This window comes from Vanellus vanellus (genome assembly GCF_965231255.1).
Source record: "Vanellus vanellus genome assembly, chromosome: 1".
Classification (NCBI taxonomy): Eukaryota; Metazoa; Chordata; class Aves; order Charadriiformes; family Charadriidae; genus Vanellus; species Vanellus vanellus.
Genome location: NC_138905.1, coordinates 23,113,276 through 23,137,942, shown reverse-complemented (window position 1 = coordinate 23,137,942; position 24,667 = coordinate 23,113,276). Strand labels below are relative to the sequence as shown.

The window sequence follows — 24,667 nt, the reverse complement described above, 5'->3', positions numbered from 1 at the left end:
ACCGTTTTAAAGTGAAAGAGGGTAGATTTAGATTGGACATCTGAAGAAATTGCTATTCTGTGAGAGCGGTGAAACACTGGAACAGGTTACCCAGAGAAGTTGTGGAGGCACTGTATTTGGAAATGTCCTAGGTCAGGTTGCCTGGGCCTTTGAGTAACCTGGTCTAGGGAAAGATCACGGAATCACGGAGTTTCAGAGTTGGAAGGGACCCCTAGAGATCATCTAGTCCAACTCCCCTGCCAAAGCAGGATTGCCGAGAGCACATTACTCAGGACTGCATCCAGGCGGGTCTTGAAAATCTCCAGGGAAGGGGACTCCACAACCTCCCTGGGCAGCCTGTGCCAGTGCTCTGTCACCCTCACCATAAAGAAGTTTTTCCGTGTATTTGAACAGAACTTCCTATGTTCTAACTTGTGCCCATTGCCCCTCGTCCTGTCACTTGGAACCATTGAAAAGAGCCTGGCTCCATCCTCCTTCAACCCACCCTTTAGATACTTGTACGCCATAATAAGGTCTCCCCTCAGCCTTCTCTTCTCCAGGCTAAAGAGTCCCAGCTCTCTCAGCCTTTCCTCATAAGGGAGATGCTCCAAGCCCTTAATCATCTTAGTTGCCCTTTGCTGGACTCACTCCAGCAGTTCCCTGTCCCTCTTGAACTGGGGAGCCCAAAACTGGACACAGTATTCCAGTTGTGGCCTCACCAGTGCAGAGTAGAGTAGAGAATGACCTCCCTCGACCTACTGGCCACACTCTTCCCTATGCAGCCCAGGATTCCATTGGACTTTCTGGCGACAAGGGCACATTGCTGGGTCATGGATAATTTACTGTCTACTAGGACCCCCAGATCCTTCTCCTCAGAACTACTTCCCAGCAGGTCCGCCCCTAACCTATACTGGTGCTTTACATTCTTCCTCCCCAGGCGCAGGACCTTGCACTTGCTTTTGTTGAACCTCATTAGGTTCTTCTCAGAGAGGATGTGGCCCTCACAAATATTTCATTCATTCTTGCTGCATCCTATTCCCGCTGGAAGAGGTCGGGGATTTTTCGTGGTGAAGTCCTTTGGGTGGATGGGATGGGGGAGCACTGGCACAGGCTCACTTGAGAACCTGTCTCAGTGGGAAACGACCACTGAGACATCTCATCTTTCTACAGAAAAAAAAAATGAGTTTAGGTAGACAAAAGGGAAATGTCTTTGAGTATCCAGCTCCACTCAGAAGAGCTAAGACCTTTTTCTTCCCTCTGCTGTCACTGGGCTCTGGCATCAAGGCATACAGAAATGTAGTTTTTCTAGTCATTGTTATGGAACCATTAGAAAGTGACTTATTTCTAAGTTATCTCACACTGTTATTCACTGTCTTCTCTCTTCTTACTCTCTCTTCCATTAAAATTAAAAAAAAAAAAAAAAAAGACCCCTGACAAATAAGTCAGGGATAGTGAAAAACAGTTGAAATCCTTCCATAAGAAATGGGATTTGGCAATTCCCCAGGATGAAAGCAAAAGAGATGATGTGAAAGTAGCAGGACGGTCCTGATTCCTTATTTACTTATTGTTAGTTCAAATAAATAGGGTCCAATTAAGATATAGGCGATTAGGGCTAAAAAGGAGCAGGTTAGAAAGCCATTTATTTCCAAACATCTTTTTGAAAGAAACGGTCTTGCCTAAGACCTCACAACTATCGCCCGCTGTGGTATGAAGGGAGCCCCGTACGCTTGGATGTTTCATCGCTGGATGCAGTACAGCGCAAAGCTCTTGAAAGCTTCCAGTCATTAAACTTTGCTAAACAACATAAAGCTTTTTTGAAAGAATGGTACTCCTGCTTCAGTGAGCTGGCCACCATCCAGCCCTAATAATTACCTTCTGCCTATCTAAATTGCTCTGTTTATTTAATTGGACAAGGTCATATGTCAAAAGATGTTGTTGGGTAGGGTTGGTGACGCTAGGACAATAGGTAGTGTGTCACACGACTCCTTCAATGCTGGGTGAAGCAATTTCTAAGTGCAGATCATAGTGATTTTGTGCAAATCACTCTGAAGCTTGCGAAGGACTTCATAAATCAAATAGCAGTTCCAGTACGTTTAAACAAAGCGTTATTAATAAAAGTGCTGATCCCTGTCAGGCTACCTAGGCCACTGTGGGAGTTAGAAGAATATTGTTACAGTACTCTAGAATGTATGAAAGAGAGAGGTCTGGCTTGTACTAGAAATGGAGAAGTTTCTCTATATGAATCTACCACAGGTTTACCGCCACCCCATACTGATGGCTAGAAGCAGTGCTGGAGGGAAAAAGGACCACTGATTCTTCTGGACAAAGGTGGTTGTCTCTTCCAAGGAGATTTTTTTTTACCCTGTCACACTGCTGCTTAAAGGCTAATACAAACCTTAGTAAAACTTTACATTTGTGTCATCAGTAAGATACCCGGGGCACTTCAAGCTCTGTTAACCGTGCTTGCTGTGCAGGAGGGACCGGGGATGCGGCTGTCCGATTGAGGCTGTGGTGTTTCAGGTGCCTGGTACAGTGAAATCAGCCGTCTAACACAAAGTATGGCAGACTGCTTTGTCAGCAGTTCTTGAACTTATTCTCAGGATTTGACTTAGACTGGAAGGATATGAGAAAGACATTACAAGTTGAGGAACTTTCTCAAATAAGCAAACAATGGCCCTGCTGAGCAGAGCTATTTTTGAGGGGGGAGATGTTTGTTTAATCACCTAATAGAGCTGGTGTGTTTTTTCCAGAGGTACTCAGATCGAGCAACGGCCTCTGAAGTAAGGGGCGCAGTTGTCTTGGTGATTTTTTTTATTTTTTTCTTTTGTGTACGAAGGTGGAGATGCGGCCCCCTCCCCTAGCTCCTCCTGTGGCAGCGAGCATGCTTTACATACTGGTGGGACTGAGCAAGGTCACCTTGCTTTGCTCTTTGAGTTATAACCTCCTCAGTTTGAACGCTTGCAGCGTTTTAATATTAAACCACTGCCTCTCTTGCTGAAGGCACTGTGCAGTGGGAGTAGAGACAGTTTAAATCCATTCCAGAGAGCAAGAGAGACTTCATTAATGTCTGGAGTATTTGAATCCCACCAGTGTTTCTGTCTTTAGCATCAGGGGTCAATTATTTCAACGAAATAACGAATGCACCCAACACGGGAAATTCGTATCGCCATTCCGCTTTACGAAGTTTCCCTATAGCTGTGTCATCTGGGTGGTTGTGTTGGGGGGGCACGTCCCAGAGGTTGGACAGTTTCTCAAGAGAGTTAAAAAGTAAATGACCTCACCGTCTCCTCGTTCTGTAGAAATCTAGTGAGAAGAGTCTGTGCTCACATACACATGTGCAACTCCTGCTGTTTTCTGTGGGAGATGGTGCATAGTTATTTGATGGTAGATTGTATTAACAAAATCATTTGCAAAGCATCGTAGGATATAGAAGTTATTTATGTCTCAGAGTGAAGCTTCCTCTGATGTGACTCCACAGGCTCTGAAGACGTGCAGCAAAAACGTGTCGGAAATTTGTCTCTTGTTGAGAGCTCAGTCATACTGCAGTTTCCAGGTGTTGAAATGGGATTTCTGGCCTCTGGGACTTGTGTCCAGCTTTGTTTTGGAAGGGCAAACTCTTCCACGGGGGAGTTTCCAGTGCTTCAAAGCCTTCCTGTGCCCAGCAGGTTCTAGCCTTGCATGTTTAACAAACCTCCATGGTTATCCTACTGTCATGAGCTCAATGGTAGGCGTATTTAAAGCTTAGAGATACAATGTTTCTGGTGGCAGTCATAAATGCACAAAATATTAGCATCTGAATGTCTTTAGAAATTCACACTGAAAAGACCAGGCCAAGGGGTAGGAATTTTTAGTCTTGTGCAAGCACTCTGTCATGGCTACAGATTGCTGGTGCATCACATCCAGGGCATGCAGCCTGAATGGGCAAATATCTCTCTACTATGATGTGACTGATAATACTTTGCAAGCATCATACGTTTCCACTAATTGGATGCTATTACTACCTGATGCGTAGGTCATTGCTCCTAATTAATTAAGGGCCAAGAAGGTACTTAGTACTTTGCAAGATGCAGATGAAGACAGATGCCTGCTTGGGAAATTAAAATGTACCAGTTTGAGGGTTTTACATAAAACCAGATCAACTATACAAATCTGATATCTAGACAGATCCTAATAAACCTGATGAAAATTAGAGAAATTAGATCAGCTTAAAGCTAATAAAACGTGATAGAAATGTTCAAAGTTGTCTGCAAAAATGCTTTCAGGCAGAAGGATTAGCATGAAGCATATTTTTACAAGGATTAGGAAGAATATTTTGCAGGGTAAGCTAGCCCATAAAATTGTTCTTTTTTACTCGAGTCTATAGAAAGACTTCTCTCAGGAAATACGCAGCCTGAACAAAAACTCACAGTCTTTGGCTATTGCAATAATAGTTTGTTTTTTCCTTGTGCACCATACGTAAAATCAGAAGTGCTCCTGAAACAACTGAGCTGTGCATTCTGGTTACTTGGAAATAAGACTGTCCAAATAAATGCTTCCGTGTATATATATTAAACACTATAATTCTGACTGTCCTTCAGTTGTTTGCAGGGCAATGCAGGTTCTGTTTTCAGTGACATCAGGCATATTTCCTATTACTATTATTATTATTATTTCCTATTATCCTTACACATTAGCGCTGTAAACTTTATGTCTTAATGTACCCCTATAAATTCTCAGCTTATTTGCTTTCAGTTAAAGAAAAGTGTTTATGCATGGTGATCGTGTTTGAAGACTTTCCTAGATATACATTCTCCATTAGAAAGTGCTCAGGCAGTGTTTGAATTTAGAATTTATCTACTGTACAAAGTTTCTAAATACATTGAGCGGCCACTGTAAATTCAAATTTGGAATATATATATATGATGAAGTACCCCAAGTACAAAGGAAACATTGTAGAATATACTTGGATTAGACCTTTTAACCACATCAGTGGGTGCCATAAAAGAAACATTTAGCCTAAGAGCTCAGAAGATGCATGACGAAAGCTGCCCAGCAGAAGTCTTTGGAGGCAGCCTGAATAATTAGGATTGTGGGATGAAACTGGTCATGCAAGGAGGAGGATTTACACTGCTCTCTATTCACCTAGTATAATGTCACCAGCCCTTACTGGCTCTACTGGCTCTAGTAGGAGCAATGACCTACTAACTCATGTGTCCAAATGCACTTACCAGTGAGAAGAAAAGTGTTCCCACCAGCTGCTGAGCAGCCTTGCAGTGGCCTCTCTGCCCTGCTACAAACTCGTCTTGTTACAACCAGGATTCGACCATGCTCTGCAGCAGCAGAGGCTACAATACTGGGGAGCGGGTGGTCTTGGTCTCATCACCAGGACCATACTTGGCGTTTTATGTCAGGTCTGTGGGGAGCCAGTAGTTTCGGTTGAAACCTCTTTTGTGTTTGTTAGCATTGGCTGTTCCTCAGGGAATACCTTTGTGTTTATTCAAACATCAAAAAGCAATGGGGTCAGGAAGTGGGGTCTTCATGGGCAGGATGGTGTGTGAGGCAAATGCTGTGCCCAACTTGTCCTGTGTCTCTTCTGATAAGAAAGTAGTAAGAGTTTGCATGGCTTTACCCGTGGGTTTGCATCTTTCGTTGTGCGTTTTTTCATAGGGATGCCTTGGCAGCACTTATTTAAGCAATAAGTTAAAGACGCACTGTGCTGCCAGAAGCGTGAAAAGTGCCGCTCATTTATTTAAGCGTAGTTAGCCCAGCTCATCAATCAAGGATAGAGAGGGTTTAGAGTTACCAGCTCTTAGGAAGAGTCAACTATGTTAGGAAACCGAAACCAGATGCTTTATTTACAGGGCAAACAGTGCTTCCCTCCCGTCCCCCTTTGCTTTTTCTTTAAAGATATGTTTCTGAGTCTTGCAGTTGTTTTAGGTTAAAATACAATTTGAGAATGGTTTGATTGCAAAACCAGCAGGCAGATAACTCGGTCCCCCAAACTGTGGGTTGTAATTGGTAGGATTAGAAGGGCTGATCTGCTTGTCTGTCGCTGTTTACTTCCATGCATCTCAAATTGCATCTTCTGATCTTTAGGAGCATGACTTGTGGTTCTTGAAAGCCTTTGAGGAGACAGGAGAAAATTGTAAATCTGGGACCAGTAATTATAGGGACAAGTTCTGGGCCTAAGGCCAATGGCTTTTTTCAGGGCAGAGAGGAAAAGAGCCGTGCATTATTGGACAGCAGCATTTCCAAGTAAAAATTGCACTCTGCGTAGGGGGACCCTGTTTGGTACTTAAGGGAGGTTTATAAGAAAGATGGAGAAAGGCTTTTTACCAGGGCCTGTAGTGACAGGACAAGGTGCAAGGGTTTTAAACTGAAAGAGGGTTGGTTTAAATCCAACATAAGCAAGAAATTCTTTATGATGAGGGTGGTGAGACACTGGCACAGGTTGCCCAGAGCAGCTGTGGCAGCCCCATCCCTGGAAGTGTCCAAGGCCAGGTTGGATGGGGCTTTGAGCAACCTTGTCTAGGGAAAGATGTCGCTGCCTGTGGCAGGGGCGTTGGACTGTATGATCTTCAAAGGTCCTTTCCAACACAAACCATTCTATGATTCTCTACAAGTTTATGCATCACCTAAATCCTGTCAGAGCCCTCAACACAGGCCATAAACAGTTCCTGGCCTGGTTGGCAGGTTCAGCTGCAGTGGGTCCTCAGCCCACCTATGCAGATTGGCTGGTTTTATCCATATCTGTCCCACGTGTGTTAGAGCTGCTCTGCAGAGATTGTAGCTTTGTGTTCGGCGTGGCTGAAGGCTTGCAATTTTAAAGGAAGGGCCTCTGTTTCGGAGGGGTTAGGCAGAGACCAGTGTGAAATGGCTGGCAAGGTATTTTCATCACACATTGTATCATGCTCCTCTTTTGAAAGAAAGTGCTCCTGGAGATGAAATTGTGTTGGACAGTTCCGAAGCTAGGAAAACACATTTTATGACTGTGTTATGCATCCATAAAAAGGGGATTTTATAATGCTTTTGCCAACAGGCCCTTAAATAGACGGGCACAGGTAGATGGTGCTGTCAGGTCTGTGCAAATTACTGGTTAACTGGCTATATAAATTTAGAGTGAAATATGATGAATAGAAACATAGAAGAAGTGCACGCACACAGTGTCTGTCCGGAGATATTGGATCAGTGCAAGCCAGTGCTGCTCTGTTAGAGCCAGGGACACTCCAGTCATTTAGATGGGCCTCACGTGTTTATTAAAAAAAAGGTAAATACAAGTCAAAATGCTGCAATTCTGTTTTGTCTTTTCTCACCTGTGGCAGCTGAAAACCACGATGGATAAATGAATAAGTGCGAATAAGTGCAATCAGATGCGACTTGGTAACACCCAGCCTGTTCTATCTTTGTTCACATCTCCGGTGCTTAACCCTTTATACTGTGTATGGTATTTTTAGCACGTTCAATTTCCTGCAAGCCCTCTTTCTTGTGGATTCTATTTCACTCATCTCCCCACTACCTTAAAAGCCTCTCCAAATATTTACCACATGCCCCTTTCTTGCTCTGCTTCTCTTCTGTTTCTCCGAGTTGTTTCTGCTCTGTTGTCCTGTGTGTCCCCATGTTTTCCCAGCTCACCCCTCAGCTGTCAGTGAGCAGGAGCAGCCCCCCCAGCTTGTTGTTTCTGCTGGGTTGCTTCACCTGCACCATCTACTGCATGCACCTCTTCTTGGCTCCCTGCGGCTGGACGCCAGTTCACCCAGCACCGTCTCTTCGGTGCCTGCCTTCCGCAAGCTGGACTGAACATTGAGTATGTAAAATCAGCAGGTGCTGTGAAGTTAAGTATGTCTTGCTGTATTTTTCTTTACGCTGAAAAAGCAGGAGGAAACAAAAGAGGAGGAAAAAGCAGCCAAGAAACAAAAGAGATGTTTCCAGGTAAGGGTTGAAAAGAAATAGGAAGTCAGTGAGCATGTCTGAACTCCCCATCGAGGTCTGAAAATCACCCGAGGTTCTTGTTCTTTTTTTTCCCCCTCCCTTTTCTTCCTTCTACCTCCTGCTTTGTCATCAGAGACTTTTCACAAGAGTATTCAAGCTGTAGTAGCAGCAGCTGTAGGAGTCGAAAACTTGGAGGCTGAGCCTAAGAAGAAAAGAAAAGAAAAGAAAAGAAAAGAAAAGAAAAGAAAAGAAAAGAAAAGAAAAGAAAAGAAAAGAAAAGAAAAGAAAAGAAAAGAAAAGAAAAGAAAAGAAAAGAAAAGAAAAGAAAAGAAAAGAAAAGAAAAGAAAAGAAAAGATGAAAGGAGGAGGAGCTGTAAGAAGATGTGAAAAGATGTGTAAGGGAGGAAAAATAAAAGGGTTTTTAAAAACTGTCATGAACATTAATTTGAAGGGCAGAGGGAAAAAAACACCACTTTACTCTCAGAGCAATCAAAATGAGAGCAACACCACCATGGACATACAAATGGTGAAAGTTTAAAGAATTTCAAGAAAGACGAACCAGACAAACCCCTGCAATTTATCTCCAGCAGCAGAAGCCAGGAAAATTCTCCATTCCTCAGCTATGTGTTTCTTGGCTCCCGACATTCAATAAACTTTCCATTTCAAGAATTTTCCTCATCCTCCTCTGCCCCTGTCTCTTTGTGGCTTGCATTATCAGCTGCCTAAGCACAATACATATCGTAGTACTCCATTAAGTGCGGTTGACAGCTTCCCAGTTTCATAGAGCTTCTGTCCCACCTCTCAGAAGTTCTGGATAAATCACTGGCACAGCCAGATAACTACATTAAAATGAAGAATGCAGGAATCTGTTAAACCTAAATGGGAAAACAAAATCAGGAGAAATGGAAGAATGTGAAGTATGATGAGACAGGGAATCACGCACTAAACATCATCAAGCCCGGAGTAGAATGAGGGGGAACGGATTTTGTTGCATAGGGCTTTATGAATTACTCGCCATATTTGTGTTTCATTCATTTATGGGTTGAAATTTATTTATCCCATTTATTTATAACAGCCTTATTATTGTTGCTTGAACATGATTCTTCTATTACGTCCCACAACATTGTAATGTAAGAGGAAGAAGAAAAGCTATGGCTCTGCCTCATGCCAAAACGCAGCTTAGCTTCAAAAGTCTCTTTGCTGTCCTGTGCAGCCATAGCTCAGCGAGGAAATTCCTGGCTGTTTCCAGCTCTCCTCTCGCTGCGCTTAAGTCAGCAAGGGGTTCGTGCAGGTTCAAGCTGCCGCCGAAGCGGGCTGGTGCCGCTGTATAAGGCTGCGGTTGCGTTGGACATCCGGAGTGTGGTTTGGTGCTTCTCTTTTGAGGAGGAGAGCAGGGCGAGATGGATTGCCTGCCTGTGACCTCTCGAGTGTCATTTGTGCAATTTGTAGGGAAAGTAAAGCTTCACACATGCTGGAAATGTCATCCTTTTGATTTGATTATTTTTTGTGCGTGTGATTAATGGTTAATTACAAGAGAGAACTGGTTCTGGCAAGGAAGGAGCCAGAATAGTTTGTGTTTGTTTCCACATGGTCATGCTCAGATTCCCCCACAGTGGAAAAAAATCCGCCTCCTTTCTTGTTTCTTCCAGGGGAAGTCCGAAACCAGTCCTTGAAGATGACCTTAGCACTGAAAACAAGCAATCCGTTGTTGTAGCAGGGAGCTGGTGACACAGAGTCCTTTTACTATCAGTATAAATGCATTTTTTTCCTTGAGTCGTAATACCCTTATTATTGCAAGGAAAGCCAGCAAGTTAAAGCCACCCTAACTCCCTGGGTTTTCCTTCCCATACTCCAGGCTCTCTCTCTCGTTTTCTGCTTGTCCCTTGGATAAAAGAAAACAAAAAAGTTTTCCCAAGTTGCAGAAGGGATAAAATAAGCCAGGGTTTGCATGGAGCCGGTGGACATGCATGGGGCGGTCCCTGCTTTCTGCCGGGCTTCTGTGGCCGCCTTGCACAGCGGTTGCTGTGGGGAGCCATCCCCCCTCGAACCTCGGGCAGCTCAGACACTGCGGCAGGTATTTACACTCGGTAGCAGATTAGGTTTGGCCGTTTGCAGGATCAGGGAGCATAAAAGTGTCTGGAGTAGCCTGTGGTCCTGTGCTGACTTGCAGACTGATGCAGCTGAATGTTGGTCCATAGAGCATCACTGGGCTTAGCGCTCCATGAGGTTGGAAAAAAAAAAAAAAAAACACAACTAAATTTTTGTTAGTTAGGAGACCTCGTGGTTTTAACAAAACCACGAAGCTGGTCAAAAAGGGGATTCTGTGGGTTCAGATTCCTGCCGAGTCAGCTGCTTGCTATTAAAGACGTCACTCATCTGCTTTTCTTGCAGATCAACTACATCTTTGTAACACTGAGAAAGCCAGGCCTCATTTTAATGAGAGCTTTATTTCTACTGAGAGAACGCAAAAAAAAGATGGAGGGATGAATGTAGAAGCCCAAACTGAAAGGGAGGTGTGGTTCAGCAGGGCAGGAACGCAGGTCTGCTTCCACAGCGTTTCTCATCCCTGCGTGTGCTCCTGCCTGCAGCACTGGGGCTGTATTGTGTATATGCAGCCCTCTTATTTGAGGTGATAATATGAACACGTGTCTTTATAATAAAAATTACAATAATAAAAATTAGGATTTGAAGAGACCTTTCTGGCATAAGCTACCTGTGTCTCAGGGTGGTTTATACTCCATCATAGTTGCTGGTAGCTCATGCTGTGGAATGAGGTCTTTCCGCAGCAGCTATTTTTATTGACTTTTTTTAAGTGGCTTGGCACGGTGAACTCTTGAAGATACTTTCACTTAAGAGAATTTTTGTTTTGATTCCTAAGAGCAGCAAAAAACCCACCCTTGGACTATGGCAGAATCCATGGTAAAAAAGATTTTCAAAATCAAAACGCTGCCAGGTCTGGCTGTAGTAAACCAGGGAATTCATTAGAGTTCAGCTTTGTGTAGCACAGCTCTGCTTCTAAGAGTGCATATAAATCTGTAAAGCGCTTCTGTTTTTTGTTTACGTGCTGATGTTGCAGAGACAGCACATTATTGGAAATTCTTGAGTGCGATCGCAAAATACGTGCATTTCTGAGTCTCATTACCTGTTGTTAATGCTCTTTTGAGTGACTCCTAGTTGAAAAATTAAGACTCACGTTGCTCCCTCTTGCTCTGAATTTGGATCTGGATCAGAATATTAAATACTTTGGAGTTCAGGTGTGCACGGATGAAAGGTTTTGATTCAGACTGCTAATAGTGTTATTAATTTAGCTCGAAGTTAATGACATAATTATTAATGTGAACTCTGAATTTGCTAGCTATTTGCCTGACTTAAACTTTTGACTCAACCCTGCTGGTTTTGCACCAAGTTCATGAGAGTCCTTGGAGGGGAGATGCTGGGATGCTGGTGGATACAGGACCTACTGTGAAAAGCAGTTGTATTCCTCAGCCGTTAATTCAGTTGCAGTGCCTGGAGAAACCTTTTCCATGTTGGGACAGGAAAATTTTTCTGTTTGGGTTGCTGGCCCATTTGTATGTGGCAATACTGTTGTACTGTAGTTGAGAGAGATACTGGAGCTGGATGAGATCCCATTTCACCCCCATCCTCCCCACTTGGAGACTGGAAGACATGAGGAGGGTGACAGGTTGGGTGATCTTTGGTAACATGACTGGTGGTACAGATTCTCAAAACTCCTCTTCTGCCTTTGTGGGAAGCTTGATGGGGATGACCTTGTGGGTAAAGCTCAAGAGAAGTCCTTAAATACTATTTGGGTGGTTTTGTGTGAGCCACATTGTTTAATCCTTTCAAATCTGTCCCTTTGTCCTTGAGCTCCCAGCTAACCAGGCTGTGGGAGCCTTCGTATCTGCTCGAGTTAATGGGCTTTCTCAGGGAGTGAGTTATCTGAGCTCTTTTTGCAAGAGCTGCTGCTGATACCTCAGATCTTCTGAAAGATGAGAGTCTCCAGAATGATGTAAGGATCTTCTTCCCTGTGCCTCTTGCCCAGGGAAACTGTCCTGTGCATGCTGTCCTCTCCCAGCCACCACTGGCCTCTGCTGATGCTGCAGGCGCGAACGATAGGCTTACTCTTCTTTGGGCCCCAAAGTACAGCTCAGTCTGGCCAGATGAAACCATGGTATAGGAAACCTTGGCTTTCGGTAACCTGAGTTTGTGGTTCCATGTGTGAACTTCATTTGTTTTACCCTCAGATTTCAGAAAAACACCTGCAGGATGCGCAGGGACTGAGGGTGAAACATTCATTATTTCCTTGGCAAATCCGTAATTTCCAACCAGTCCTTGTAAAAGAAGTTCCATATCAAAGTAATTATTAAACATATGAAAAAAGAAACCTTCTATTATTGAAAATTACTCAAAAAACATTAAGAAAAACAATTGAGCATTGGCCTTGTGAAAGCAAGCAAAACTTTGGTCTTCCACATCAGGAGTATAATCTATATTATAAGTATTTGTCCATTTTTTGCCACTTTTCCAGCTGTTGGACCAGATGGGATTGTTTGTCCTGTACGAGGACGCCCTATATCTTAGCAAATTGTGTTTTGAAGAGCAGTGAAAGAGAAGGAAAATGACTCCTTTTATGTTTGAGCAGTGTAGGCTATCACAACTTCGGTTGAAATGGATATGGGTTTTTTATTCTCTGCAAAGTGACTTCCTGCAGCTCACTGGCCACAGGTCCCATCTGCTAACAGCAAACTGTCACAGCTAAAGGGATGGGCACCCATCACAGTGATCGCTATTCTCAGTGGTTCTGCTAAACCAATTTTGGACCGATGCCATAGTCTACAAAAGAAGTTGTTCTCTCTCCAAAGCTTTTCCAGCATATTGCCTTGCTCTTAGGAACTGGGTTTGGATCCCACGGAGTGTTTTTCCAGGTGATTTCTTCTCTGAAGAAAGCTCCATCGTTCATTGGTTTTAGGAACTAATAATAAAAGTTGTAGCTGGGGAGGAGAGTGCTCACATTTACCTACGGTTCTCACAGAATTAGAAGCTTTGAGATCCAAACTGAGAATCTGCTCATCCCCTGCCTCACATGCATTCTCCTAATTCCTGTTCTGAATTCCTTTTAGCTTAAAAATGAAAGCTGAATTCTTTCTGACTTGTGGCAAACCTATCAGAAGCTAAAAACAAAGTATCTAAATGAGGGGAAAATTTCTTTTAATTCCTCTTTCCCAAAATCTCTAAGCCATTTGGTTACAATCTTTGGATTTTTACCTTTTTATGTTGCAATTTTGTGGTCTTGTTATCAATTTTGGGTTTCTTTATTAATTTTTTAACCGTATTTGGGTCTTTTGATTCTCCATGATTAGGGGAAAGTTTACAGTGAGAACCACAGTTCTCTGCATCGCTTACTGTTAAAGCACATCAGTATCTGCCTCTCTTGGCAGAAACATTTGTCTCTAGACCCCGAATTTCAAGTAAGAAAACTTTATCTGGATGAGATGAGGTAACAGAGTTTAATTCAGTGTATATATATGGTTAGTGAGGAACAGCTGTGCAAAAACACCGCAGGAGCGACACTGGTGAGATTGTTCCTTCATTAAAGACTTTCTTGCCCATTGTTTACGGGAGTATCACTTGTTTCAGTTCTCAGTTATTCTGGTTTCAGGCAAAAGTTGGTATTCTTTCACTTCAGCTGAAATGAATGTAAGAAGTGAAGTACCATAAAGCTGAAGTTATATTGAAGGCCGAATAAAGGCGACTGGGGACGGCTGAAAAGTTGAAGGTTCCCGTATACAGGTACAGCAGAGGATTGTGCAGTGAAGGAGGAAAATACCTGCCACATCCCTGTCAGCACGTTGCTAGTGCTAATTCGTAAGGGTTTTTGTAACACTCAGAAGTCGATTTGTAACTCACTTTGTACTTATAGATTATGGATGCTCCTTTTTTCTCCACGCCTTTTGAAGAATTGACTTACTTAAGGTTATTGGTCTTGCTTGAGTAGAAAGACATAAAGTTATGTGTACTTAAATTAAAATTGATCTAGTGGGGGGGCAGAGCGCCGGTAGCTGCGTCATTCCAACACGGTGTCACTTTATGGCAGCTCCCCTGTATAAAGTGTTCTCCTGCGTACTCTGCATTTCCTGCACGTAACTTCTAGAGTTTCATATTTCTTGTAAGCAGCAAGACACTTTTTTCGGTGGGTTTCTTTTAAAATGCTTGGTTGCTGCCATCCCGCTTTCCTCATGCCCTGTCGAGTCTCTGAGAGACTGGGGAGGGTCTGTATGTTATCCATGCTTTCTTTTTAATTAACACCCGCCTTTTTATAATTTATTTTTTTCTTCTTTGGGAGTGTGTTTATTATTACTGCCATCCTTCTAGGATACTCATCGAAATCACGTTCAGTTGTCTGTAAGGTATATGAATCAGAAGAGGAGTATGTTTTGAAATGGGGGCAGGGGCAGGCAAAGCAATGATGAAAAAGGGAGGAATCCAAAAAGGAAATGACTTTGCAATTCAGATGATCTTGATGGGAGAGTAATAAAGATGATTCTAATGATATCACGGAGGGGGTGGGGAGCAAGAGGCAGGATGGAGAGAAGACAGAGAGAGAGAGAAAAAAGTGATGTGGTCAACTGCTCTGTTGGGCTTCTTTTATCCTGAGTCTGCCAAGGCCTTAAAACTAAGTGCAGTGAGGTCAGAGGGTGTATGGCAGTTCTCAGGATCAGGGCATGACTTTGAGTAAGCCACAAAAGCCCATGCGTAATTAAAGTATGTGATTAAGCCATTGGAAATACATCTGCCGTGCTGAATATCTCGGATGCCATGCTCCAGCCTGGGCTTCTCACTCATTTTCTCTTGTGTTTTCGTGACTTATTCCTTTAAAACAGAAGTTTTTCGCAGCAGGAAACTGTTCCTTGATGCATTTCCATAGCACCTAACTCAGTAGGGCACCTGCATTAATAGCAGCCCTGCAGGTCCTACCCCATCAGCTGGCCGTAGCAGGATTTCTCCAGCTGCTACTTCCCGATTAAGTTAAGATCAGGTGAGAATGAGCTGTGGTTTTAGTGCATCTCATTTCATTTTGTTTGCTTTTTTCTTTCCTTACGCCTGGTATTTGAGAAGTGCATGGGAATTGAGTTCTGGATCTTTTCCATAGCATATTTAATTTTTCTTTACTGTTTGCTTTGAAGGGGGAGGGAGAGGGAAATTAAACCAACAGGTACAGAGAATGAAGAACTGTTACCTGCATGGAGGTCTGAGATAATCTGATGGTGTTTGGCATGAGATTGGAGTGGCAGGGAGTAAATGCCAAAAAAAAAACCCAACTAAAAAAAACCACCAACCAATACAGAATTAATGGAGAATTCATGTAGATCTCAATAATTTAAGTCAAAAACTTGATAAGTAAACAAGGCAGAAAATAGTAAGGAGGAAGCAGTACCCATTTTTGTACAGAGAGATTAATTACTCGTGTAAGAGTGCGATTAAGAGGTGCAAAATGTACTTTTCCTTAAATTCTGGCTCTGGCATGAGCTAGCAAGGCTCTTCGTTCTGTCCATGGGATGAAGGGAGGTGTACTGCAAGAGCAGCCTCTGTGTCATTAAGCTCGGTGCCACAAAAGGACAAAATGGTTTTCTAATGAACAGAAATAAATGGACATGAAGGTGAACTGAGTGCAGAAATTAAGGTACAATAAATTACTTTCCATTCATTTGAGGCATATTTTATAAGTAGAGCTATTTATGGCGCTTTTTTGACTGAGAGCAGAGATGATAATAATCTGACAATAATTACCTTGTGGGAAAACCAGGAACAAATGAATCTGAATTCTTCAGCGTTTGATCCTTGTGCGATAGATAGTAGAATGATAAAACTTTTATGAAACAACATTCCGGTAGTATGTCAAGCTGTTTTTTTATTTCATTGCAGATAACTGTAAGGGAAAATATTTGAAACTAGATGACATGCATTATGACATACCATTTAGCCGCGGAGGTGTAAGCTGGGATCAAAGCTTGTTTGGAAAATTGAGGTCCCTGGGAGCAGGAAGAAAAGAGGAGTTTCTGACAAATAATATCAGAATTATTCTGGGTTCCTTAGAGCAGGTCTAAGGTTGTTATAGAGAGGTCCAGCACTTGATTACGTTGCCAGGCATGTGCTGAAGTCCATGTGTCTGAAGAATGGGTTATAATTCTTAGCCTTTTCTTGGTCACTGTCATATGAGGTCAACCTATCATTAGAAGTCAGGCTTGTGCTGTCAGTAATGTACTGTCTCTTCTTTGACCTCATTTATAGTTAGCTACTCAGTTTGGTACACGATAAGAGCTTTAGCAAAACAAGATTGAAGTTAGTTTTTATTTTGTCTTCATTATTATCCTGAGTTACATTTAGTAGGTTTTTGGTTTTTTAGACGTTAGAATCACTCTGCTTTTAGAAAAGCTGTTCTCACCATTACACGCACGTTTGCTCCGTAGAGGAGCAAAATGCAGTCAATGCTGGAGGGCAGGAGTTGTCTTTCTGCGTTGCTGGCGATGCCAGGGTGGTTCGGGAGCTGGCAGATGGCTCGTGGTCACAACAAGAGTCCTTCCCTCCCTGCTTGAACTTTTGCAGCACGGTTGTTGACATTTAACCTTACTTATCTAGTATAAATGATGATTCAGGCAATTCACTTTAACATCCCACCAGAATCTATTGCCGCTGCCAAAACAGAAGTTATAGCTGACACAGGAGCATGGTTCCTTTATTATTATTTTTATTATTTTTCTTTTCTTTTTTTCGGTTCCTTGTTTTGGCATTTGATGCTATTTTCTTCTTCCTACAAGGCTTTCATCTGTTAGATTACTTTGTTAAATGTTTCACTTTTATGGGGTTTAATTTTTTCCTTTTTCTTCACAGTTCCAAGTATTTTCAGGTTTAGCTTCAGATTCCCTGTAAGTTTACAGGTTCTTTCCTCATCAGACTATGGAGTCACATGGCTAACTTTGAAAATAAAAATACTGTGGATTATATTTGTTTTTCAGTACTTCCTCCAAGCAGTATTTGTATTTTCCCCTTAACATCGGTGCGTCCAAGCATGCAACCTTCAGTTTTCTGCTTGCAGAACTAAACGCCGGCAAAAAACATTGACAGAATGTTTTGTGCTTAGGGAGCCAGTTGGGACTTGCTTCCTCATTTAACTCTTCAGGTTAAAATTAGACCCCCTGTTACAAGTTTCAGAAGGTCTTTGTCTAATTCCAAACAGCCAGGTGGTCTGCTTGGGAAGTAAAAATTCTGAAAAAACTCCAAACCAGTAACAGAATCTTGATCCCATAAAACTCTAAGTGATGTTCTTAAGGCAGATTTGAAACTATTAAATTGCAGTGCTCAAGTGAATTAAAGTGTTGGACTGTAATGCATACCAGTAGGTGAAGGCAATGTTGTGTATGAAGGGCCCTACTGTCTTCCAGCTTTACATTGATGAAAGATTAGTGTAACGCCTTCTCAAAAATTATCAGGAGCCAGATCCAGACTTACTTGTAGTCAATGGAAGGATTTTTTCCTTTCTGGGGAATGTCTCAAACACTTTTATGTAAATTCTCCCCTTCTATTAAGGAGGAGCCACCTGAAACACTGGGATCCTCCGGCTTATTTTTGAAATCTCAGCAATAAATAATTCACACTGTATGAAGCTGTCTGGGGAAGCAATACCACTTCTTGGCACTCTATGTTATTTCAAATTGTTGTTCTCATTGTGCTTTAGCAAAGGAATTGATTATCTAATTGGTTATATGATAATCGTTTAGACATATGACCTCATTTAATCCTTCCCCAACATATTAAATTGCTAGGCAATTAACAGGATTTGAGGCTTTCCATAATCTTAATGATGTCTACAGATGTATAAATATAAATGTATTTGTGTCTGAAATCATGAAAGCAAAAAACCTTCAGGTTGCTGAATTTTGCATAAGTTTTCTTTTTCAATATATTTAATGTTGTTCTTTTCTTTCCCTTTTTAGGTATTACATAGAAATGGCTTTATGGATCTGGACACTGAGCATTTTGAGCTGTTTTTGCATCACCTTATCCAGAAATGAGGAACTGAAATTTTTTCAGAGTGCTACAGAGCTAAATCATCTAACGGTGGATAATGACACTGGGATCATCTATTTGGGAGTGGTAAATGCTCTGTATCAGCTTACAGAAAACCTGGAAGTAATGAAGTCTGTAGAAACAGGTCCAAGAAAGGACAACAAAAAATGCACACCTCCCATTGATGAAAATCAATGTAAAGAGGCAGTACTGACTGACAATTATAACAAATTATTGTTGCTGAACAAAGCGGATAAAACAATTGTGGTGTGTGGAAGCCTTTTTAAGGGAATCTGTGCCATCAAAGATCTAGAAGACATTAGCAACGAGAAGTATTACGTAGACAGTAGCGGAGAAAAGTCTTTTGTAGCAAGCAACGATGAGAATGTATCAACTGTGGGATTGATCACTTCCTTGAACAACGACCGAGTGCTGTTTGTTGGGAAAGGGAATGGACCAAATGATAATGGGATAATAATCAGCACTCGGCAGCTCTACGAAAGGGACGGGAAAGACATTTTTGAAATGTATACAGACTCGGCAGCTGTTAAGTCAGCTTATCACTCGTCAAGCACACAACAATTTGTGGCAGTCTTTGAGGATACAAAATATGTTTATTTTATTTTTAATCAGCAGGAGAAACAGCCCGTCAATAACCGCACACTGATTGCCCGTCTGTGCAAAGATGATGCCCATTATTATTCCTACTTTGAAATGGACTTGGGTTGCAAAGATGATGATGGTGCCTATGACCACTGTCATTCTGCTTATGTCACTACGCCAGGAGAAGAGCTGGCTGAGAGCATGGCTCAGCAGAGACAAACTACGGATGCTCTCTCAGATGACAAAGTTCTTCTTGCGCTCTTCAGCAAAGTAAACAAAGATAACGGCTCTCTAAAATCTGCCATGTGTGTGTTTTCCTTGCGGCACATCAATGAAAAGATGGAAAAAAACCGGAACGATTGCTACACTAAAAAGAATACCAGCTCATTTTACAAACTTTTTGCAGCAGAAAACCCGTGTGCATCACATGGACTGGTAATATCAGTATCAGTTTTAGAATCTGTGTTATAATTAGTGGAAAATATACAACTGCATGTTTTGGGGTGGCTTTGAGCTAACCTATAGTGAGATCAGATGACTGAAAACTCAATAGCTGTTTTCACTATAGAAATGGAATGTGGCTGGGGGAACAGGTCAAGCAAGAGGTGGCAAGACAGTCGTAATTTTGAGTCTTTGAAAAAAAGATGTGATGTCTCTTGAAAGATTAATATTAGTTTCATAAATGCATTTCTTTTAAAGGTTTTCTTCTGGTATGGAAATGCTGGGTCAAATGCAGTGATTTGTTACGCCTGTAATATGCTTCTGGATGATCAGTATAGACAATTCTGGTCTCAGCCAACATATTTATAATGTTTTTAAATGGTATTAAGAATCTTGTAGGTGATATCTGGAGTTGAGTGTTGTTTCTCCCTTGGATTTGAATTTTCAGATAACTGGAAATACGCATGCTTGTTATAATCGGGTGGTGGTCATATTTTGCTCTGGCTCAAAATACTTTCATAGCAAGGTGGCCATCTTCGTTTTCTTTCCTCCAGATGCTGTTGTTCAATTTATAACTGCACCTCTGCAAGGCATTTTTCAGCATCTATGTTGACATTATGATGGTTTTGCCCACACCACTCAACCTATTCCCAAGCCCTACTTGTGCATGCCATTCGTTACTGCGGCCAACCCTAAACTGGGTCTTAAAAATAACTCAGCCAGCTTTTAGGAGAATGTCTTAATTCCCCAACCTGAGCAAGTTACACACTTGCATAAGCAGCTGTTTGAGCACAGCTTGAGAAGTGGTGTGCTACAGTCTAGGGGTAGGAGTGAACAGCTGAAGAGATGGGGCATGGGAATACCTTATGGTGGTATTGACCCATAATCCTTCATCTCGTGAAACCACAGCCCTCTCCCACACAGTAGGTCGCTAGCACTGATAAGAAGCCAAAAGAACACTTTTTGCTTCCAAACACCAGTGTTACTCACTGCAGTACCCTGCATCTGAGGTGAGCATCAAACATAGAAATCCTGAATGCGACAAGTAGAGCAGCCCTGGCTTCCGGCAAAAGGGAGGTGTAGATTTCAGATCAGAAAGACAGTCTCGTTACCAAATATAGCAGAAAAGGCAAGGTGTGAATGAACTTCCTTCTGGTGACACTCCCTGCAGCTCAGGATTAAAGCATAGTGAAGAGGGAATGTGTTGAAGTTCACGAGATGGTTGCCAGTGGGTTGCTTTTGTATGGGTAGCAGCAAATTAGGAAACAAAACAGCATTAAAAAAACAGTCTTCAACACAAAATTGGTCAACCCAATCTATATGACATGTTCATTTTAATTAAACAGACTGGTTACTTTTTAAACTGTGCTGCTCTAATGAAATAGAAACAAAAAATTTTCTCTCCCCATGTCTCCTGGATCGTGAAAGCATTGAAGCAGTTTGCAATTAGCAGGCTGCTTTCTGATTGCTGCCTGTTGGCTGGGGGAAAATGGGCCGACAATCCATTTCTCTCTTTCTGCTCTTCTATGTCTGAGGGGTATTATGCTGTCTGGTAATAGGGTTGCACCTCATTCTTAGCTAGGAATTAGTGATCTGAATGTTTAACGTCGCTCTGTATTGCTATTCCTTATTAGAATGCAAGCAAAAATTTCCCCTGTGGCTCCGAACACTTGCCGTACCTTTTGGGAAGTAAGAATGGTGTTATAGAGAAGCCGGTACTGCAGAAAGAAGGGATGAATCTCACGGCTGTCACTGTGGCTGTGGAGAATGGGCATACCGTGGCTTTTCTGGGAACGTCAGACGGCAAAATTCTTAAGGTAACAAACTGGACTTGAAAGACTGGAAAGTGTTTAAAAGGTCGTGAACTGTAGTGATAGCAGACTTCTACTCTAAAAGTAAATGGGATTTATGAGATCGCATAACAGGAGCAAGTTCTCTTGGAGCTTGGTATTTTTAATTTCAAAGAAAGCTCACATTTTTTCTGATGTACCTCAGCTATCCGATACACAGATTGAATTAGCATCGCCTGAATGACACTTTTCCCAAAGGATTAGATACCTACTGAGAGCCCCGTATAAACAGCCTTAGGTAATCTAACAGCTGCTGTAGCCTTATCTCTATTCAAGCCCATACTAGTTTAAGAGCAACTTTTCATTTTGTAATCGTTCTGGCCATTCAGTGAATAGAGATGGCAATACAAAGCCCAAGCTCGAGCTCTGCTAAATTCTGACTGTGTGGTGGGGGGCTCAAGGATTCACATGTTTGTGGTATAATGTCAAGACTACAATGCCAAACACCTTCTTTTGCTCGAAGGGGAGTGATGGCCATGTGTCACTACGTGGTTTGAAATTTGAAGCTGAAACTATTGGTTACAATAAGAGAAGATGACAAATTTGACCACGTTCACGTGCGAAGTCTCTGAATTAAGAATTTTAATTTTACAGCACTAAAATAAATCAGTATTTAAAAAAAGAAAGATAAAAATATTAGCTATTGTGAGCAGTAAGCAATTTCTTTTCATTACTTTTATGCTTTGCCTGCTGCTTTTGATGCCATCTACTTCAAATTGTAATGTTTTCCTTAATGTGAATTTGTGAACTTGAGGTCTCCCCTCAGCCTGCTTTTCTCCAGACTGAACAACCCCAGTTCCCTCAGCGGCTCCTCATAGGACTTGTGCTTGAGACCCTTCAATAGCTTTGTTGCTTTTCTTTGGACTCACTCCAGCACCTCAAAGTCTTTCTTGTAACGAGGTACCCAGAACTGGACACAGTACTCAAGGTGCGGCCTCACCAGTGCCAAGTACAGTAGCACAACCACTTCCCTAGTCCTGCTGGCCACACTATTTCTGATACAAGCCAGGCTGCTGTTGGCCTTCTTGGCCACCTGGGCACATTGCTGGCTCATATTCAGCTGGCTGTCTACCAATACCCTGCTGTGGGAAATGGTGTCAAGTGCTTTACTCAAGTCTAGGTAGACAACATCCACAGGGTTTCCCTCATCCACTAAGCGGGTCACCTTGTCATAAAAGGAGATCAGGTTAGTCAAGCAGAACATGCCTTTCATAAACCCATGCTGACTGGGACATCTCCTGGTTGTCCTGTATGTGCAGCATGATGGCACTTAAGATGATCTGGTCCATAACTTTCCCTGGCACTGAGGTCAGAATGACAGGCCTGTAGTTCCCTGGATCTTCCTTCTCGCCGTTCTTGTAGATGGGCATCACATTTGGTAACCTCCAGTCAACTGGGACCTCCCCGGTTAGCCAGGACTGCTGATAAATGATGGAAAGTGGCTTGGTGAGAAATTCCACCAGCTCCCTCAGTACCTTGGGGTGGATCCCTTCCAGCCCGATAGACTTGTGTGTGTCCAAGTGCTGTAGCAGGTCACTAACCATTTCCCCTTGGATTGTGGGGGATTCATTCTGCTCCCTGTCCCTCTCTTCCAGCTCAGGAGGCTGGGTACCTGGAGAGCAACTGGTCTTACTATTTAAGTAAGGGGGAAAGGTGACATTAAGTACCTCAGCCTTTTCCTCATCCTTTGTCACTATGTTTCCACCCGCATCCAATAAAGGATGAAGATTCTCCTTAGCCCTCCTTTTGTTGTTAATGTATTTATAGAAACATTTTTTATTGTCTTTTATGGCAGTAGCCAGATATAATGATATTTGGGGAGAAAAAAGCAACATTAACCACCTTTCTTCCTTCCATGACATAGGTGTTCCTGTCATCTGCTGCAACTGAGTACAGCTCTCTTACTATTGAGCTGAACAAACCCATAAAGAATGACCTGGTTCTTGACCAAACCCAAGAAAATCTGTACGTGATGACCACAGACAAGGTAACGTGTCCCCCTTGTGTTGAGGACCAGGTCTGCTTTTACTTTCTCTGCAACTTTACCTGAGATTTGTATGTATCTCAGTTGTTCCTGGAAGTCACCCCATTTGGTGGGGCTCCCCCCACTCTGTGTGTGTGAAGACCTTTCTCAAGTCCAAGCTGATGGGCTTGATTGTTGTGACTTGGAGAACTGTTATATCCTTGATGCTTAGCAACTGGGAATGGGAAGTGAGACCACCTCTAAAGCTTTCTTATGGGGGCTGGGAGAAGGATGAAGTTGAGATATTTGGCACCAGCACACCACGGAGTCAGGCAGCCCTAGCGCTCAGTGTGGTGTCTGTGGGGTACCAGTGGATGCTCTAGCTGCCATCAGTCCTTTTCAAGAGTACTTCAGGATTTAGGATGCTGGCGGCTGACATGATAGCATTTACACCAGGAGTTTTCATGGGTCTTGCCATCAAAAACTAACAAGCAACGGAGAGGATTATAACTTTGGGAAAGATTTTAATTTGAGTTTCTACTAGAACAGAGTGGGTGCAGTTGGAAGGGTTGGACTTTGCTATGTAAGGCACAGGCAGTCTCTTCTAGGTTCCCCTTCTCTGTGCTGGCAGGTGAGGCACAATGGAGGTTTATAAAGAAAGGAAGAAAAAGAGCAAGTAGGAGACAAAAGGGATGCCAGATTTCTCCTTCACCTCCAGCTGTAACCTTCTTCTGACACTTCTATTTGTGGTGGCTGGAGCTGCCAGCCTCAAACGCGTGGTTCAGCAGCTCCCCAGGATGGGGTGGGTGACAGGCTGTGACCATCTGCAGTACTGACAGTGACACGGAATGGGACATGGGAAATGCTCCGGCAGCAGTAATACGGGGAGAATGAGGGGGGCTGTGAAAGGAGAGGATTTGGGGAAAACAGTGCAAAAAGAATGTTCTTTGTTTTATAAAAGGATTAATATAAATTCCTGCTGCGAGGATGTTATATTCTAGCTGGAGGTTTTCAGGCTAGAAGCCACATTGGAAAAAGTGCCAGAGAAGTGACTGATAAACCATTTAATAATATGACAATGTGTGCAAGAGGTTACTTCATATTTTTTTTTTGAGTAGTGGATGCTTCTCATTTGGCTTCTGTTCAGATTTGGAACAAAACTCCAAACTTCAACATTGTCCACAAAAGCCTGGGCGGTCTGGCACCCTGTTTGGCAAGCTGGCACGTTGCTTAAGAGCCCTGAGGTGCCCACCAGGCTCAGCGTGACCTGCTGAGCAACGTAAGGGGTGGCAGCAGCCTTGGAGGAAGACAAGTTTTCTGGTGATAGTCTGCTTGAACTGGTAGAATTTAGGAATGCTGCAGACAAATTTTTCAAGGAAAATTTGCGAAAAAATAATTCCATCTCTACAAAACGTTTAAATTTAGAAAGCAGCAAATTTCTGCCAGAGAAAGGATTTCAGTTTAATCTTTTCCAAGTAGCTCTCATAGACACTGCCGTTTCGGAATAATGTGAATAATAGTTTTGTTTTACAAAACCTGTTCAGCTTAAATATGAATAACTAAAGTTGGGAGCTCTGTAATGGCATTACATTACTGTCATCTCCAGGAGTTAATTACAATGAGCAGTCCCACCCACTTTTAGAAGCAGATAGACAGGAGGAGAATGGAGGCCTTCGGAGCTGGGAGAAACGAAGCGACATTAAGTGAGGGGAGAAGAATAAATGCTGAAACGTGCACTTCTGGGTTAAGCACGGCTGGGCTTTGTGGGAATAGAGATATCAGAACCCTGCCCTGGGAGTTAGAATGGCTTAGAGTTATTCAAAATAAGGTAAACAATAAAGGGCAAGCGAGCCACGCT

At 42.6% G+C, this 24,667-nt stretch overlaps 1 protein-coding gene across 1 annotated transcript in view; it reads left to right on the top strand.

Annotated features, from left to right (window-relative positions):
• PLXNB2 (plexin B2) overlaps positions 1–24,667 on the top strand; it is a 176,850-nt gene that overhangs the window by 77,961 nt on the left and 74,222 nt on the right. Inside the window, exons 3-5 of the mRNA XM_082498674.1 lie at positions 17,880–18,990; positions 20,631–20,813; positions 22,711–22,833. Of these exons, the coding sequence (XP_082354800.1) occupies positions 17,880–18,990; positions 20,631–20,813; positions 22,711–22,833 (1,417 nt within the window). The remainder of the gene's footprint in view (positions 1–17,879; positions 18,991–20,630; positions 20,814–22,710; positions 22,834–24,667) is intronic.